Source organism: Electrophorus electricus, chromosome 7 (genome assembly GCF_013358815.1).
Source record: "Electrophorus electricus isolate fEleEle1 chromosome 7, fEleEle1.pri, whole genome shotgun sequence".
Lineage (NCBI taxonomy): Eukaryota > Metazoa > Chordata > Actinopteri > Gymnotiformes > Gymnotidae > Electrophorus > Electrophorus electricus.
This window is the reverse complement of record NC_049541.1, coordinates 8,995,377-9,012,521: the sequence shown is the minus strand read 5'-3', so window position 1 is coordinate 9,012,521 and position 17,145 is coordinate 8,995,377. Positions and strand designations below refer to the sequence as shown.

The window sequence follows — 17,145 nt, the reverse complement described above, 5'->3', positions numbered from 1 at the left end:
AACGGCGAGATGGGGACCACAGCCTTTACACAGAGAAGATACTGAGATTTACTAGCGGCAGCGATTATTTCATTAAGATATTTTGCGGTGTCACTTAAGGAAAATCCATTATAATTTAAAAAAGAAAGTTCCCTAATATTATGTTACATCCGACGTTGTGTGTCCTGAATGCATTTTAGTGGTATTTTGAGTGTTGTATTGGTAAATGGGGTGTTATGCTCAAGGTGGTTTTGTGTCATTCTTCTATACACAAATGGACGTGTAGTGGAGTGCGTGTTATAAAATAGTAAAAGCCGTTACAAGATGCTAGCCTACACCTTTAATTAATAGTAATCATTATTCAAACTGACTGCCAGGGGTGGAGTTTTCTTAATTTTTTAAATAATTGTAGCTTGCGGTTTTTAATTCGATTAAATACACATGCAATTTCACTAACCTGTCATCCGCAACCGATTCTGAATCGTTTGTAGCTAATTGGTAGCGAGTTCGTAGACTGCTCCATCGTATGGTTTATATGGGTTAGTTAGCTACCGGACAAGGGATTATGAGCGTGGAACCAGATGCTTTAGCCGTGGTAAACCAGCTGAGGGAGCTGGCGGCAGACCCGCTGAACCGGCGGGCGATAGCGGAGGACCAGGGCTGTCTGCCTGGCCTCATTCTGTTCCTGGACCACTCCAACCCACAGGTGGTCTATTCCGCTCTGCAGGTGAGTGAGACAATTTCACAAATTCACACGTCAGGAGACGGGATTCCGGGAGACAACCCCTCGATTTATGTGACCTTACCTACTATAGATGTATATTGTGCGAATATGTGTGTATAGGCTCTGCGGTATCTGGCTGAATGTCGTGCTAGCAGAGAGAAGATGAGGGAAGAGTTTGGGATGCTGCTAAGTCTACAGAATGTATCTGAGAAGTAAGTATCATGTTTATATAGAGTACCTTATATAGAAGCAGCTCTTGTGAACACACACACATAGTGATCTTTTTGGCCAAAGCTGTAAGATTGTGAGATTTCCTCTGTGGTTTTCAGGACAACAACACCAGGGGAGATGCGGATGTTGGCGTCAGAGGTGTATGAGCTGTTGAAGAGCATGGGAGCAGATAAAGGAGAGGAAGATAGGGACATGGAGAGGGAAGGAGAGACTCCCACCTGCAGGCACAAAGCCCAGTTCTTCCTTGGCTCATCCAACAAGCGTGCTAAAACTGTTGTACTGCACATTGATGGCCTCGATGATTCGGTGTGTGACACTCTTTCAATGATGTGCTGTAATCTTCATAACCCCAAAATTATATAATTATAATTTTAGAAAACTCCATCTTGCAAGGACCCATCTTAGTGTGATACAGACACCAGCCTTCTTTTGAAGCTTTAATAATGAGTGGCTACTGAGGTGCAGAATTACATCACTTTTAAAACTGTTTCCCCTTGATATCTTGGGTCAATTTCCTCTCCCTTTGTTTATAAAAACGGAAGCTGCTCATGGGCAGTGGAGCTGGTTGAAGAAGACTTATAGAGCAGGAAGACACCAGAACTGAATTAGACTGAAATCTAAAACCTGTCTGTTATGCCAACTATGTGTTCTGATGTAATATTTATGCTTATACAACTGAACTGAAACAAATTATCAGGTGGCATATTTGTTTCCAGAGTATAAAACAGCATAACAGTTTAATTGTTAATCATGCTGGTACAGGAAAGATTTTAATAAGCTATATATAAATTTTATTGTTGCAGTTCAGAGATACTGCATGACTGTCTCTAACATATTTCATATAGTTACTAGCACTGTATCAATCCTGTTAGTCAGTTATCACAGACACACTGAAATCAATACAGAGTTATTAGGTTCAAACGTGAAAAGCAGAAGTGTAGTTTGTCTTAAACCTAAAATATACAAGCTGTATGGTGTATTTAGATTTCAGATACACTTTTGGATTCACGTTAAACATGAGTTTGTATTTTGTAGTATTTCATTTTTCAAAATTGCAGTTAAAATTATGCAGTAAGGGTATGACAATGTTTAAAATGTCTTTTGTGCATGTAGGAGCACAGGTCTCTCTGTGAGGAAGCTCTGCTGAAGATTCGAGGAGTAATCAGTTTCACTTTCCAGATGGCAGTGAAGAGATGCATTGTCAGGATCAGGTCTGACCTTACTGCTGAGGTGAGACCCACTCTTATGTTTGAGTAGATGTGTGAAATTGTGCTCTGAAATGGAGCTTGTTAAATAAAAATGAGCTGCTCATCTAATGATCCAAACTTGAATTCTTGAAAGACTGTAGATGTATTTTAATCTGTGAAGGTTGTACAGACCCAGAAATACTCCTTTAAAGAGCAGGATGTGTTTGAATTTAGCTCAACACCAAAGCAAATCAATGAACAGATATTGTTGAGACCCCTGGTTTGCAGTATGTTCTCTAATTTCTCTGTCTGAATAATTACTGCACTCAAGTGGTAGTGATTAAGTTCACCTAAATTTAAAGCAAGAGTAACACTCATTGCAATATAAAGTCTGTAAAATCTATGTTATGGAAAATGACCTCCTACAAGTAAAGATAATAAAGTTTTCAGATCAAGGTTGATTATCTAATGGTACTCATCTTAAAATTGCCTCCAAAAGAATTGGAATGGCAAGGCCCATTTTTGTTTTTGCTACACACTGAATACATTTGGGTTTGAGATCAAAAGATGTATATGAGACAATAGCTCAGAAATTCAGTTTGAACCCACCCATATCTGAATATCTATTCTTGGCTTCGCTACTGTGTCTTTTGTTGTTGGCCGGAGGAGGATGTCGCCCCCCCCCCCGAGTCTTGGTTCCTCTCAAGGTTTCTTCCTCATGCTCTAGGGAATTTTCACTTACCACTGTCGCCCTTGGCTTGCTCACTGGGGGCTTGGACTCGGACATTTGTAAAGCTACATTGTGACAACAGCTGTTGTAAAAAGCACTATATAAATAAATTTGACTTTGACTACTGGGGTTGCAGCAGTTACAGCAGTTGATGACACAAATGTTGTGAGAGCTGTGAAAATAAAAATAAAAGCAACGGTCAGTGACATCAGCAACAATCTACACCGGATAGGGAAAAATGTATAACAGTCCATTGTTTGAAGGCGACTTCAATAGCAGAAATACAGAGGCTTTATCAGAGGATGCAAAAAAATTATCAGCAGTAAGAATCAGAAGGCCAGATTGGATTTACAGAAATTTAGAGATAAAAAGTTCTGCCCTGGACTGATGAGATAGATTAATCTCTAATAAAGTGTGCAGAAAGAGAAGATCTGGGGCCTCAATTATAAATGGCATAAAACAGGTGTGAATTGGGCATATGCAACCTCCCATGCAAAAACTGGATTTTGTAAAGAAACATTTAGTGGGAAATTCTGCATATATTTACAGACACTTTGAAAGCAGGAAATTGACACCCCCTTTTTTGTTTACACGTGTGCTTGCACATTGTGAATGACAATAAATTGAATTCAATGTGAAATTGAAAAGTATAGCATTACAGCAAAATGAGCAAATCACCATCCTCACATGTAACGATCCATATTAAACTATGCATAGTATGCTCCATAATTACTGTATATAGTCTTGTATGAGGCTTCTAGGTATGCTGTGTGAGTTTGACTGCTGCTTTGCTCTGGCTTCCCATTTTCTTCTTGTCTAATTCTTGTCCATGCTGATTCAACCCTCACTTTTGTGTTGTGGCATACTGGTTGAACTTCAGTAACTACGACTTTATTTGACTGCACTGCTGGATTCTTTGACATCTGTGTGTTGTCGCTTACTGTGCTGCTACCTATTGCACTCATGCTGGTACAGTCTAACACAAGCTTTCCCTTTTCACATTCCTGACTGGCGTTAACCTACTTCATCTGAGTAAGTTCCCCCTCTCTCGCATGTTGTGTGTGGTTTTGTCCTGTCGAGTGGACAAAACTGCCTGTTTCAACAGTTGCTCGTGGTTGTGATCTGTATGCTAATGTGGTTTATCCAACCTGGAGGGTTCTGAGCACTTTGTGGCTGGGCTTCACTAGTCAGGTTTTAGCTATGGCTGCTGCAGTGTGCATCCTGGGGTTTATCAGTGAAGTTCTTCATTGGATTATTAATGTTTCTGAAGCATTTTCGCAACTCAATGTGGCAGTCTCCTATACTGCTCCTGAACTGCTTCATCTTAAGGACAGATACTACAGGCTTCCTCCTGTAGTGTTTTTTAACTGTCAACATCTGAATAGTTCGTTGTCTATGATACTTGTATAACGGCTCACATCCTTCACCTTCTGTGAACTATATTATTCCCTGACCTGGATGTATCCCTCACATATAGAGCCTAAATCGTCGTTGCTCTACTGCCCAGCGGTCAGTTGACCACTCAACACTCCTGCAATGTTCGCTCTCTGAACAATAAAGCAACGTTTATCGCCAAGGTCATATTGGATCATAATATTGACTTCATGTTGCTCTCTGAAACCTGGTCACAAACAGGTGAATATCTGGGTCTGAATGAAGCCACACCTAATGGATTTCAGTATATGAATCAGCCATGTAACACGGGTCGTGGAGGTGGACTAGAAGTTTTGTAATAATCTACTTATAAGGTCCATAGTGTGTCCATTCACCCAACTTCCTTTGAATGCCTTGCTCTGAAAATAGCAGAATGATCTTGCTGGTCTACCGCCCGCCTAAATCTACCTCAGTACCTGTACTTTGTCCATTTTCCCCTTCAATGTTACTGCTTGGTGATATTAACATTAATATTGACTCAAATAAATATGCACAGTGCTTTTATCTGACCAGTAAGGGTCATATCCTAGATCTTGTGTGTACGACTTCATGTCTCACCTTCTAATGTGCACAATGCTGATTTTCACGTCTCTGACCATGGAGCAGTTCTTTTTAATTTATCCCTGTCTCTCCACTCCACAAGGACGGATACTCCTTGTAGTGTCAACTTTAGCAATATTAGAAATATCAGTCCTTAGGTTTTTATGAATACCCTCGACCAGTCTCCCATCCCACAGTCACATCACCTGTGGTCCTGTTCAGTCATTACATTGATGCTGTCTCAATTGCATTTAACCAGCATGCTCCTCTTTTTACACGTGTTGTGACTTTCCATCACCCCGCCTCGTGTTTTACCTCTGAACTTATGTCTGGTTAATGAAAGCAAGAGGCCATTAACTGGAGCACCTTAAGAAAACTAAACTGACAGTTGCTTACACTACTACACTTAATGCATTTGGCAGACACTCTTATCAAGAGTGACTTCAATTTCAATCATGTTACAGAGCTAAGCAAATGTGTTAGGAGTTTTGCCCAAGGACTCTTATTGGTATAGCATGGAGCAATTGCCTGGATCGGGATGGAAACAGCATTGTTAGTGACTTGATTTGGAACAATGGTAGCTCAGTGCTTAAGGTGCTTGACTAGTAACCAGAAGGTTGCCAGTTCAAGCCCTACTGCTGCCAAGTTGCCATTGTTGGGTCCCTGAGCAAAGCCCTTAACTGCTCAAGTTGTACTCAGTTGTAATTGTAAGTCACTTTAGATAAAAGTGTCAGCTAAATGCTTATAAGGAACAGATGATCTCCATAAAAACTGCCCTACATAAGGCCAAGGCTGACTTCCACTCAACTGAAATTACCAACTGCTGTGGAAATCCTAGAGCCCTAGGATTTCACAATTAATAAGTTGCTGCAGCCTGTTTGCAGTTTCCCTTTAACCCCTTCATCTGCCCTCTTTAATGATTTTTTGACTTTGCTCAATGAGGTCAGCAACATTTACTCAAATATTCTCACTTCTGCTGACCCCTTAGATCTCACTTTGTCCTGCCCTCCTGTTGTTAACCACCTTTCCTCTTTTCACCAAGCTAGAATTTTGTAACCAGACTCGTCATTGGCTCTAAAGCAACTACTTGTACTTAAACCCTCTGCCTGCCCCTCTGATTAAAGCTTTCCAGCCTTCACTTTGCCCACTCATCACCTTGATCATGCCTCACATACCTCCCAACTTAAAAGTAGCTGCCTCTGCCCCAGTCTTGAAGAAGTCAGACCTTGAACCCCCATAATCTTCACAACTACTGTCCTATATCAAACCTTCCTCAGGATACAGGAATGTGAAATGTCAGCCTAACTCAAGGACAATATTACCTCCATCAACCTTTTTGAGCAGTTTCAGTCTGGTTTGAGCCTTCACAGCACTGAAGCTGCTTTGGTAAGGGTAATAAATTGGCAGCTGATGCTGGTCTAGTGAATATCCTTGTCCTCCTATTGCAGCATTTGATGCAGCCTGTCATCACATGTTGTTGCATAGACTAGAGTCCTGAACTGGTGTCAAGAACACAGCAATAGCCTGGTTTAGGTCATATCTCACCAACAGATAACAGTTCATCACCCCTGGCAGCTGCAGGTTTTACATTTATGGCACTTAGCTGATGCTTTCATCCTTCATCCATAGCAACTTACAATTATGACTGAGTGCAACTTGAACAGTTGAGGGGTAAGGGCCTTGCTCGGGGCCCCAACAGTTGCAGAACTTGCACCAGCAACCTTACAATTACAAGTCAAGTACCTTAACCACTGAGCTACCACTGCCCTACAAATACTTCTGATGCTTCTTCTCTCAATCATGGTGTCCCCCAGGGTTCAGCTCTTTGCCCCCTTCTTTTCATAATCTACCTGCTTCCACTTGTTAATATTATCAGACAGAACGGTCTTTGGTTTCATTGTTATGCAGATGGTCAAGTTTACATCTGCATCAAGCCTCTGATGCACTGCCTTCTGACTCAGTGATCAGCTGCCTGGTTATCATTAAAAAACTGCATGGCTCTAAACTTCCTCAAACTTATTAGTAATAAATCTGAAACCATTCTCATAGCATCTCCTTCCACTCTCAAGAAAATTGGTCAACCCACTCTATCTATCCTGGGTTTTATCACCTGCCCTATGATTCAGGTCCATAAGCTTGGTAATATCATGGACTCTAGTTCAAGTTCAAGTTCAAGTTCGGTTTATTCGTCACATACATAGTCATACACAGTATAACACGCAGTGAAATGGTGGAGAGTGCTCTGTCCTAACTGAGGAAGAGAACCAGGGGTGCATAGAGAAAAAAAAAAATATATACAGATAAATATATATATTCTATGTATGTACAAAAATATATTAACAATGTATGTACAATATATGTATATTATGATTATATACACAATGTACAATGTATATGGTTGGGTATATATGTACACAATCTACAGAATGTACAGATCCATTTTGTATAATACCATATCTACAGTTGTTGTGTAACAGGTTAATTGAGTATAAATCTAAATCTATATATACAGATGTACAGATATACAGTCATGTTACGTGGTGGTGGTGGTGGTCCCCACAGTTTATCAGTTTCCCTGATTCAGGGCCCGAATGGCCTGTGGGAAGAAGCTCCTCTTCAGCCTCTCTGTCTTGGCCTTCAGGGAGCGGAAGCGCCTCCCTGACCTGAACAGAGAGAAGAGTCTATTGTTGGGATGGGTGGGGTCCTTCACAATTTTCCTGGCCTTGGTTTGGCACCGCTTGTAGTAGGTGGTCTGCAGGTCAGGAAGTTCCGAGTGAGTGATGCGCTCTGCTGAATGCACTACCCTTTGGAGTGCATGTCTGTCCTGCTTGGTGCTATTCCCAAACCAGACTGTGATGTTCCCCGTGAGGATGCTCTCGATAGTGCAGGTGTAGAAGTTCCGCAGTACCTTGGAGGGCAGTCTGAAGTCCCTTAGGCGTCTGAGGTGGTAAAGACGCTGATGAGCCTTCTTTGCCAGGGAGCTGGTATGGCGGGACCAGGACAGGTCCTGCGAGATGTGAACACCAAGGTACCTGAAACTATCTACTCTCTCCACCGTGGTTCCACTGATCCTCACAGGTTGGTAGTGCCGCTCCTGCTTCTTGCTGCAATCCACGATCAGCTCCTTTGTCTTACTGACGTTTAGGAGGAGATTATTTTCCTGGCACCAGTTTTCCAGGTGTTTAATCTCCTCCAGGTAGGCCCTCTCGTCGTTGTCCGAGATCAGACCCACGACAACGGTGTCGTCAGCAAACTTGACAATGATGTTAGAGCTGGAAGCGGCTGTGCAGTCGTAGGTGTACAGTGAGTAGAGCAGGGGGCTTAGGACACAACCCTGAGGAGCTCCAGTGCTGAGGGTGAGGGTGGTTGAGGCGCAGTTGCCCACCCGTACTGATTGTGGTCTGTCTGTTAGGAAGTTGGAGATCCAGTCGCACAGGGATGTATGCAGTCCTAGATCTCCCAACTTAGTAGTGAGTAGGGAGGGAATGATAGTGTTAAATGCTGAACTGTAGTCGACAAATAGCATTTTAACATAATTTCCCCTCCCTTCGTCCAGGTGAGTCAGTGTAGTGTGGAGCAGATGTGCAATCGCATCGTCAGTGGAGCGGTTGTGGCGGTATGCAAACTGCAGTGGGTCCATGGAGGCTGACAGTGAAGATGTGATGAAGTCTCTGACTAGCTTTTCAAAGCACTTCATCACGACTGATGTGAGGGCGACAGGGCGGTAGTCATTGCTCTACGTGTTCTCTTGAGGCCCACATTAATAATATCACCAAAATTGCTTTCTTCCACCTTAAAATATCACTAGACTTTGTTTCTCACTCCCTGATTCTGTAGCTGAAACATTAATTCATGCTTTTATTACATCCAAACTGGATTACTGCAACTCCATTCTGGTTGGGCTCCCTGCTAATCTTCTTAAGAAGCTCCAATACGTGCAGAATTCAGCAGCAAGAATTCTCACGCACATCAGATCATGGGAACACATAATCCCCAATTGGAAAAAAAAAAAAAAAACTACACTGGCTCCTGGTTCATTATTACATATAGTATAAAATCGTACTCCTTGTTTTTAAATCTTTACACGGTCTGGCTCCTGATTACCTCTCTGGTGTGTTGTCCAGACACAGTCCCTTGTGGTTGCACCAGTCTGCCAGTGCTCATTTGCTCTCTGTTGCTCCTGAAAAATCACACACTTATGGTTATAAAGGTTTTAGCATTGCAGGCCCAAACTTATGGAACTCTATCCTCTTTCACCTCCATCTCTGCCCATGACAAATACCTTTTGAAGGCAGATATCTTTGCTGATCTGTATATTATTTTTATTACTATTGTCTCACTGCTTTGTTGTTTTATCATAGTTGTGTTCTTGTCCTGTCACTCAGTACTGTAACATCTACCATGTTTAATCTAGAATTTTTTACATTTAATCTGACACTTTTAACCAAAGATATTTACAATTATGACTGAGTAGAACTTGAGCAATTGAGGGCTAAGGGTCTTCCTCAGGGGCTCAACAGTGGCATCTTGGCAGTGGGGCTTGAACCAGCAGCCTTTCAATTACAAGTCAAGTACTTTAATCATTAAGATAGTGCCCCTCATTTATCTACTGTGTGTATTCTTTTGCTTTTGCTTCTTTTGCCCTTGTGCATCCTGAAAAGCACTTATAATGTATAAAATGTATTTTTATTAGGGTCCAACACTTAGTGTTTGGAACCCTTTTGTTTTTGTTAGGATTCTTCTTCTTCTTCTTCTTCTTCTTCTTCTTATTATTATTATTATTATTTTATTCATTCATTTGTTTGTTTTTATTTTTTCTCCCAACGAATCATGCAGACCAAAGTCCTACAGACATGAAACCTGGTCCTTGATGGTAGTTAACTTAAGTTAAACTTGATAGTAGTCCCTCTTGCTACTCAGGTGCAAGACAGCAGCCAGATTGGACACTAGGTGGCACTACAGCACACTCAAATGCATTCCAGTCCATAACTCTTACACCGTATTATCATACAGACAAAAATGATTTTTCCCCACTTATTACTAGTCTTCCACTCTACAAAAAAGCCCCAAGAACCCATAAACTCGGCCCACTTAGATTTTGAGATAATTTGCATAATATGCAAAATCTCACACATTTTTGAGCTCAGACTAGTCCTAGGATTTTCACCAAACCTACACAAATCTGGTATCCTGACATTCACAAGAGTCTGAGGTGTAATAATTATCAAAAAAATCTGGAGAGTTCTACACTGTGTAGTTTCCACATGCTACTCAAATCAAGGGGCAGAGATTCCACTGCAAAAACTGAACATAAACAGCTACAACTCATGAACGCTCCAATGCAATGACACTAAACTTTCCAGTGATGTACCCCAAGTAGGCATGGAGCAAGTGAACCATCTTTGCACACCTGCTTTATTAGGGGGCACTATAACAGGAAAGAAACTGTGACACATACCCAGAATGTCCATTGTGAAACTTGGTACACATCATCTATATGCATGTCTCGAGCAGGACCTACAGCAGGGATACTATATCCCCAAAATGGCGGATGCTATCGGCCAATCAGCTTTCAGTACACACTTCACAGGTATAGCATTGGAAACTTGGCATGGTCATGTATGCATTCTCTAAGACAGCTATAGTAGGAGATCCAGTATATCTCCTACATAGTTTCACTTGAGTCCAAACAACTTTGAAATTATAAGTGCTTTTCAAAAATGAATAGTTTTGTTAAATTTTGTTAATAGTATAAAATTTGCTCTTTTCAAACTAGTTCTAGGATTTTCATTCATTCACTCACAAATAATCTTTAGAGTCTGAAACAAAATAATAATCAAAACAATGTTGGAAAACCTAAATGAACAGAAGTCAGGAAAAGTAGTTCACATCCACACAGAAATTTACAGACATACATGTGTTGACAGAACAATGTTTTACATTGATATCAGATTCAGAAGGTTATGGGCTCAACATGCCATTTGTAAATTTTAAACATTCACAAGGCATGTACTACTTACAGTCATAGTATCATATAATCAGCGCAGGCCTTTAGTGCAGCACGGTACTGTTCTTAGCTTTTTTTTTATACCAGCACCAAATACTATAAAACTCACCAGCATACACAGTGACCCCTACATCTGGGGTTCACCTAAACACTGCCCCCCCCCACCCACAGTCGCCCATTCTATATCCATAGGCATTAATATGGAGTTGGTCTCTCCTTTGCAGCTATATCAGTTTCTATTCCTGGGGAAAAGCTTTCTACGAGATTTTGGAGTGTGTCTGTGGGAATTTTTGCCCATTCCTCCAGAAGAGCATTTGTGAGGTTACACACGAGAGGGTCTGGCTCTCAATCTCCATTCTAGTTCATCCCAAAGTTGTTCAGTGTGGTTTAATCAAGTTCTTCTACCCCAAACGCACTCAACCATGCCTTTATGGACCTTGCTTTGTGCACAGGGGCACAATTGCTGGGACAGAAAAGGACCTTCCTGAAACTGTTACCACAAAGTTGGAAGCATACAATTGTCCAAAATGTGTTGGTATGCTGAAGCATTAAGATTTCCCTTCACTGGATCTAAGGGGCCTAAGCCAACCCATGAAAAACAACCCCATAGCATTATCCCTCCTCCACCAAATTTTACAGTTGGCACAATGCAGGCTCACATATAATGTTCTCCTGGCATTCGCCAAATGCATACTCATCCATCAGACTGCCAGATAGAGACACGCCAGTCGTCACTCCACAGAACACATTTCCACTGCTCCAGAGACCAGTGGCAGCATGCTTTACAACATTCCATCCACCACTTGGCATTGTGCTTGGTGATGTAAAGCTTGCAGGCAGCTGCTTGGCCATGGAAACCTATGCCATGAAGCTCCCAGTGCAGTTTTTGGGCTGAAGTTAATACCAGAAGAGGTTTGGAACTCTACAGTTATTAAGTCAGCAGAGTGTTGGGAGACTTTTACGCACTACATGCCTCAGCACTCAGCAACCCTACATTGTAACTTTACATGGTTTGCCACTTCATTGCTGAGTTGCGGTTTGCTGTGGTTCTTAAACACTTCCAGTTTTCAGTAATACCACTCACAGTCAATCATTGAATATCTAGGAGGGAAGAAATTACACGAACCATGCTCTAATTCATTGAGCTCCTTTAGAATGAGCCATTCTTTCAAAAATGTTTGCAAAGATAGACGGCGTGGATAGATGCTTGATTTTATACACCTGGCCTCCCACCAAAACTATGTTGTAAGTTAACATTTCTACATGTAAATATCATGAAAAAAGCTGAAATTCTGATATTCAATATCATATTCAGTGTTTGTCCAAAAAACAAATGTCTTCAGTGATTAGCAAAATCAAAAGAATTGGCCTTCCAGTTCCATTATCTTTGGAGGAACTTATATGCCTTGTAATATAAAAGCAGACCACGGTAATCTAGTCATGTACTTAAAAAGAAAATATAATATATGCACAAAAGTGCAAGACCTGCTTATATCCTGGATCTGGTGCTAAGTGTGAGTGTGTGAATATTTCTGAGCTATCAGAACTAAATTCTGCAGAACATGTTATTGGTCTTATGCTCTTCTTCTGTTGCTGTGAGTTGCAAATAGTCACTTCTAAAAATAAAAACATTATCTTTCTTTTTCCCTCCCTCCCTCCCTCCCTCCTTCTCTCTCTCTCTCTCCCTCTGTTTCTCTAGACTCTGGGCAGGGCAATTGCCTCCACGAAGGTGCTTAAGGTTCAGCAGGTGGTGAAAGGGGAGAATGGTGATGAGGTCAGATGCTAATACTCATTTTAACCCTACCCTAACGCTACCCCTACCTCAAGCACTAATCCTCAGTCAAATACGAATATTAACTCAGCGCTAAATATTATCATTCTAACTCCTCTAACTACCTTTAACCCACAGGTCACATGATAACGGCCAGGTTAGTTTGACAAGGTCACATAACAGTTTGAGCACAGTTTATACACAGTTGTAGAGTTTTTAACAATACAAAATGCAAATATCCAAGCAGTCAAACAAGTATGATGACTTGCATTGCTATCCTACAGTTTTGATAACCCAGTGTTTGGGAACAGGTTATCTGCTCTCTAACGAGACAAAATAGTGTTTTAGGAATGTTCACTACAATGGAGTTGCAATAAACAGTGATTTATTTATTAATCTGCTCTTTCAAAGAGCAAACTACATTGTTTCTTGTTTGGCTGTGAATTAAAAGAAGTTCAGATTCGGTAATGGAGAAAGAGCAGCAGAAACCTGACAGAGCCGGTCAACAGAAAAAGTGCTCTCATTCTGTAAATTCATAAAGTTAATTACTCTACTTTAGTGTATTCAAACTGCTTAAAAAAGAGGAAAGACTCCTGCTGAGTTTTAAGGTGAACTGGAAAATTTGAATGAGAGAGAGAGAGAGAGAGAGAGTGTGAGTGAGTGAGTGAGTGTCTGTGTGTGTGCTGGGAACCGAGCAGGTGATGACCAAGGCAATATCCTCTCACTAAGAGATTTTGTATAGCAGTGGCAGAAAAAAATTAAATGCTTTAGTTTTTTAATCAAGGTTTTTCTGCTTTTTATAACTTTATATTTATCTGTTATATGCATGCATGATATCTTTAAAAATATAGTATATTACACAAAGCAAAAAAGCCCAGCAATCTTAAATTTCACCCAACTGAAATACTGTGCCACAGCGTGTCAGAGACAGAACATGCAGATAAAACATGCACAGGTTTCCAACTGCAGAGTTTAATGAAAACGAACGGAAACAAAACTGAACATAATAATGCACTAGAACAAAAGGAGCCACATAATATAACAATGATGGACAACGGTCATAAAACTGAACAGGGCTTAATTAAGGCTAAACATAATCACATAATAACCCCCAGGTGGTGTGGCAACTGATGTCTAACACATACCACCTGAGGGAGGTGTGGACTAAACAAAACAAGACAAGTGACAGATAACAATATAAACACGTGTTCACTGTTATAAGGGGGATTGCAAAATGACACAGTGTTTTTAATGAAATATTGGTATTGATATCGGGTGACATTCAAATTCAAGATATCAGTACAGTAAAACTGGTATCATGCCATATGCCATATCTAGAGTAGATGTAAAAAATGCAGCTATAGAAAAATCTGTCCAGATGCCAGCTGAGGACAAAACTCACAAGTAACAAATCCCTGAGCTGATGTGAAAAATAAACTGTTGACACCATTGGCCAAGCTAATAACTTAAACTATGTTTTTGTAAATGCATGTGTGCAGGTTCTGATTCCATTTCAAGAGGAACAGGAAGGCGAAGAGAGTTTGGCAGTTTGTATGAACCTGCCAGAGTACCTGTCGGAAGATGACAGTCCAAGTGTTGAGAAGGAGAAAGTTCTGAGCCGGGTTGGGTCTGCCAGTGAAGGCAGTGGCTGGCTTGCCTCTGCAGCTAACTTTATTTCCAGATCATTCTACTGGTGATCATTTACTGTCCTGAACATTCCCAGAATGTCTCCTTTTTAGCCAGAACATTCCTATGGTGACCCCTTCTGTCCTGAGCATTCAGATATTGAGAGGAATACACACACACACGCATATGGCCTCAGTTATTAAATCTTCTGACATGATTTTCTCATAATGTAGAACCAAAATTTATTTCTGTAAGAAAGATCCACATGTTTGTTCTTTTTGTTGTGTTGTGTGTCCTAACAAATTTTATTGTAATGATCACAAAGTATGATCATCAGATCTGTTTCTACATGGAATCACCCTAGTGCTACATAATATCAGTCATATTGTCACCAGCTAGAGGAGAATGGATCAAAAATATCACTATCATTGTGATATTTACAGTGTGTTCCATGTGAAACATATCTTGTTGAAGCAATGATGTTTTCCCTTGTAAAAAGGATTAGGTTAAACCAAAACATTGCTATGACAACTTCACAGTTATGAAAATTCAGGTGTCATCCAGAACTTTATTTAAATTTAGTAACAGTTGTTTTTTTTTTTATAAATGAGGGTCCTTGTCTATAAACATAAACATACACAATCTCTGTTGCCAGGTACTATACTAACTGCAGTACACACCACTTACTGCCAAACTTGCCAATTTTGTTGTTGCTCTGTACCTGTAATAACTGTCCCTTTGGTGATTTGATTAATATTTTAAGAAAACCAGTTCTTACTCTGATTTCTGAATTTTATCTGTCCTTCTTATTAGATTTAGATATTAAATTTCTCTTCCTCTACTGAAGCATAACACCTGTTTGCTTAAAAGCAAATATACACCTGGCTTTTTTGTGTACTACTTCTGTCTTATTTATACAATTAACTTATTTGTGTTCACTGAACTTTAATATAATTTCACTAAGTAAAATCTCAAAAGATTTGTCAGTAGAGAAGGCTCTTAGTCATACAGCATACATTACTAAGATAAATGTACTCTAAACTTGTACTATAAAAAATTTACTCTAAATTATACAGGAAGCTATTGGCAATTTTCATTGCTAGTAAAGTCCTGTAAATATACAGTACTAAACTGAGACATTTGCTATAATTTTACAGCTATTACAGTTTTCTGATATGAAGATAATTTATAATTACAGTGATTATTGCAAACATACAGTTTGCTCTTTTATATACTAAAGAATGCAAAAAAAAATACTTAATACTGTAAATCAACTAACATTTATAAGATTACAATAATGTGAAAATTCAGCTTAAAATGCTTAACTGTAATCAATTACAATTTACAGTTGGTATTAAACTATAAGACTAGACGTGTATAGACCTTTTTGGTACATTAACACTTAGCAGATTGAGGTTTTTACAGTTTAGTATGAAAAGCATTTTTCTGAAATGGTCAAGGATTGACCTTGTTCCTAGGTTTATACCCAAAATACCATAATGATATAAAACGATTCTCAGTACAATATAGACAGTACAATGCAAAAATGTGTAAATTCACCTGTCATGGAGCTAGCCCTTTATTTTATCTCTCTATATTTCCACAAAGATTGACTTTGTTGCTCCTTGAAAGCTAGCGACATCAAGTTTGGTATAAAGGTTCACTTTCTAACCCACAACACAAAACTGCAATTCATACTGATGACACATATATGTCTAGCCTTTGAACAATGAACAAAACGTGCCCCAACTCCCTAAACCAAAACAAAAGAAAAAAAATTACCCAAAATAAGTGGCGTCATCTCCCTACATCCCTACAACCAACATACTCTGTACAGACATAACCGAACTAAACACAAAGTCCTCACATACTCACAATAATTTTAAAAAAGTTCAGTAACAAAGGTACAAAACAGACACAATTTAACGTATGCGAAGGTGGGTTGAGGCCTATTCTCCTCAAATGGGCTTTATGTGAGGTGGTATAAGGTAGGATAACCAATAAGGCCAAGGCACCTGGCGCAGCGATGGCGACACAGACGACGAGACAACCTGTAACAAAGAACATACACTGCCTAGCCAAAAAAAAAGTCACCACTAAACAAATAGGTCTCCCATTGGATAACTGCTGCATGGGTGATTATGTTTTAGCTGGCAACAAGTTATTTAACCCTAACTGATGCAGTGAGTAGCTTCTCATTTGTTAAACAACCACGTCGAAAGACACATCCTGTGTTCATGGAAAAGATGTTAATTTGTTTTAGAAGGGTCAAATTCTTGGCATGCATCAAGCAGAGAAAACATCTAAGGAGATTGCTGAAACTACTAAAATGGGGTTAAGAACTGTCCAACGCATTATTAAAAAGTGGAAGGACAGTGGGCAAACATCATCTTTGAGGAAGTAATGTGGTCGGAAAAAAATCTTGAATGATTGTGATTGGTAATCACTTAAACGTGTGGTGACATCAAATCGTAGAAAAACAACAGTAGAACTCAGGGATATGTTTAATAATGAAAGTAAGAGCATTTCCACACGCACAATGCGAAGGGAACTCAAGGGATTGGAACTAAACAGCTGTGCAGCCTTAGGAAAACCACTGGTCAGTGAGGCTAACCAGCAAAAAAAGGCTTCAATTTGCTAGGGAGCATAAAGATTGGACTCTGGAACAATGAAAGGTGGTCATGTGGTCTGATGAGTCCAGATTTACCCTGTTCCAGAGTGATAAGCGCATCAGGGTAAGAAAAGAGACAGCTGAAGTGAGGCACCCATCATGCCTAGTGCATACCATACAAGCGTGTGGGGGCAGTGCTAACAGCAGACAGTGTGTTTAAAATGACTTGAACTTATTCTCATTTTTAAAACAAAATAAAATCTCACAAAAAAGAACAATTTTAAAAGGACCAAATTTTTACATAT

General features: G+C 40.0%; 1 protein-coding gene across 1 annotated transcript; it reads left to right on the top strand.

The window, feature by feature from the left end:
• The first annotated feature begins 24 nt into the window (after positions 1–24).
• On the top strand, positions 25–14,999 carry LOC113587319 (armadillo repeat-containing protein 1-like). The gene is made up of 6 exons (XM_027025931.2): positions 25–706; positions 824–915; positions 1,033–1,240; positions 2,048–2,164; positions 12,532–12,606; positions 14,103–14,999. Exons 1-6 carry the CDS (start codon positions 545–547, stop codon positions 14,298–14,300), a joined length of 852 nt encoding a protein of 283 aa, XP_026881732.2. The 5' UTR covers positions 25–544; the 3' UTR covers positions 14,301–14,999.
• The last annotated feature ends 2,146 nt before the right edge of the window (positions 15,000–17,145 follow it).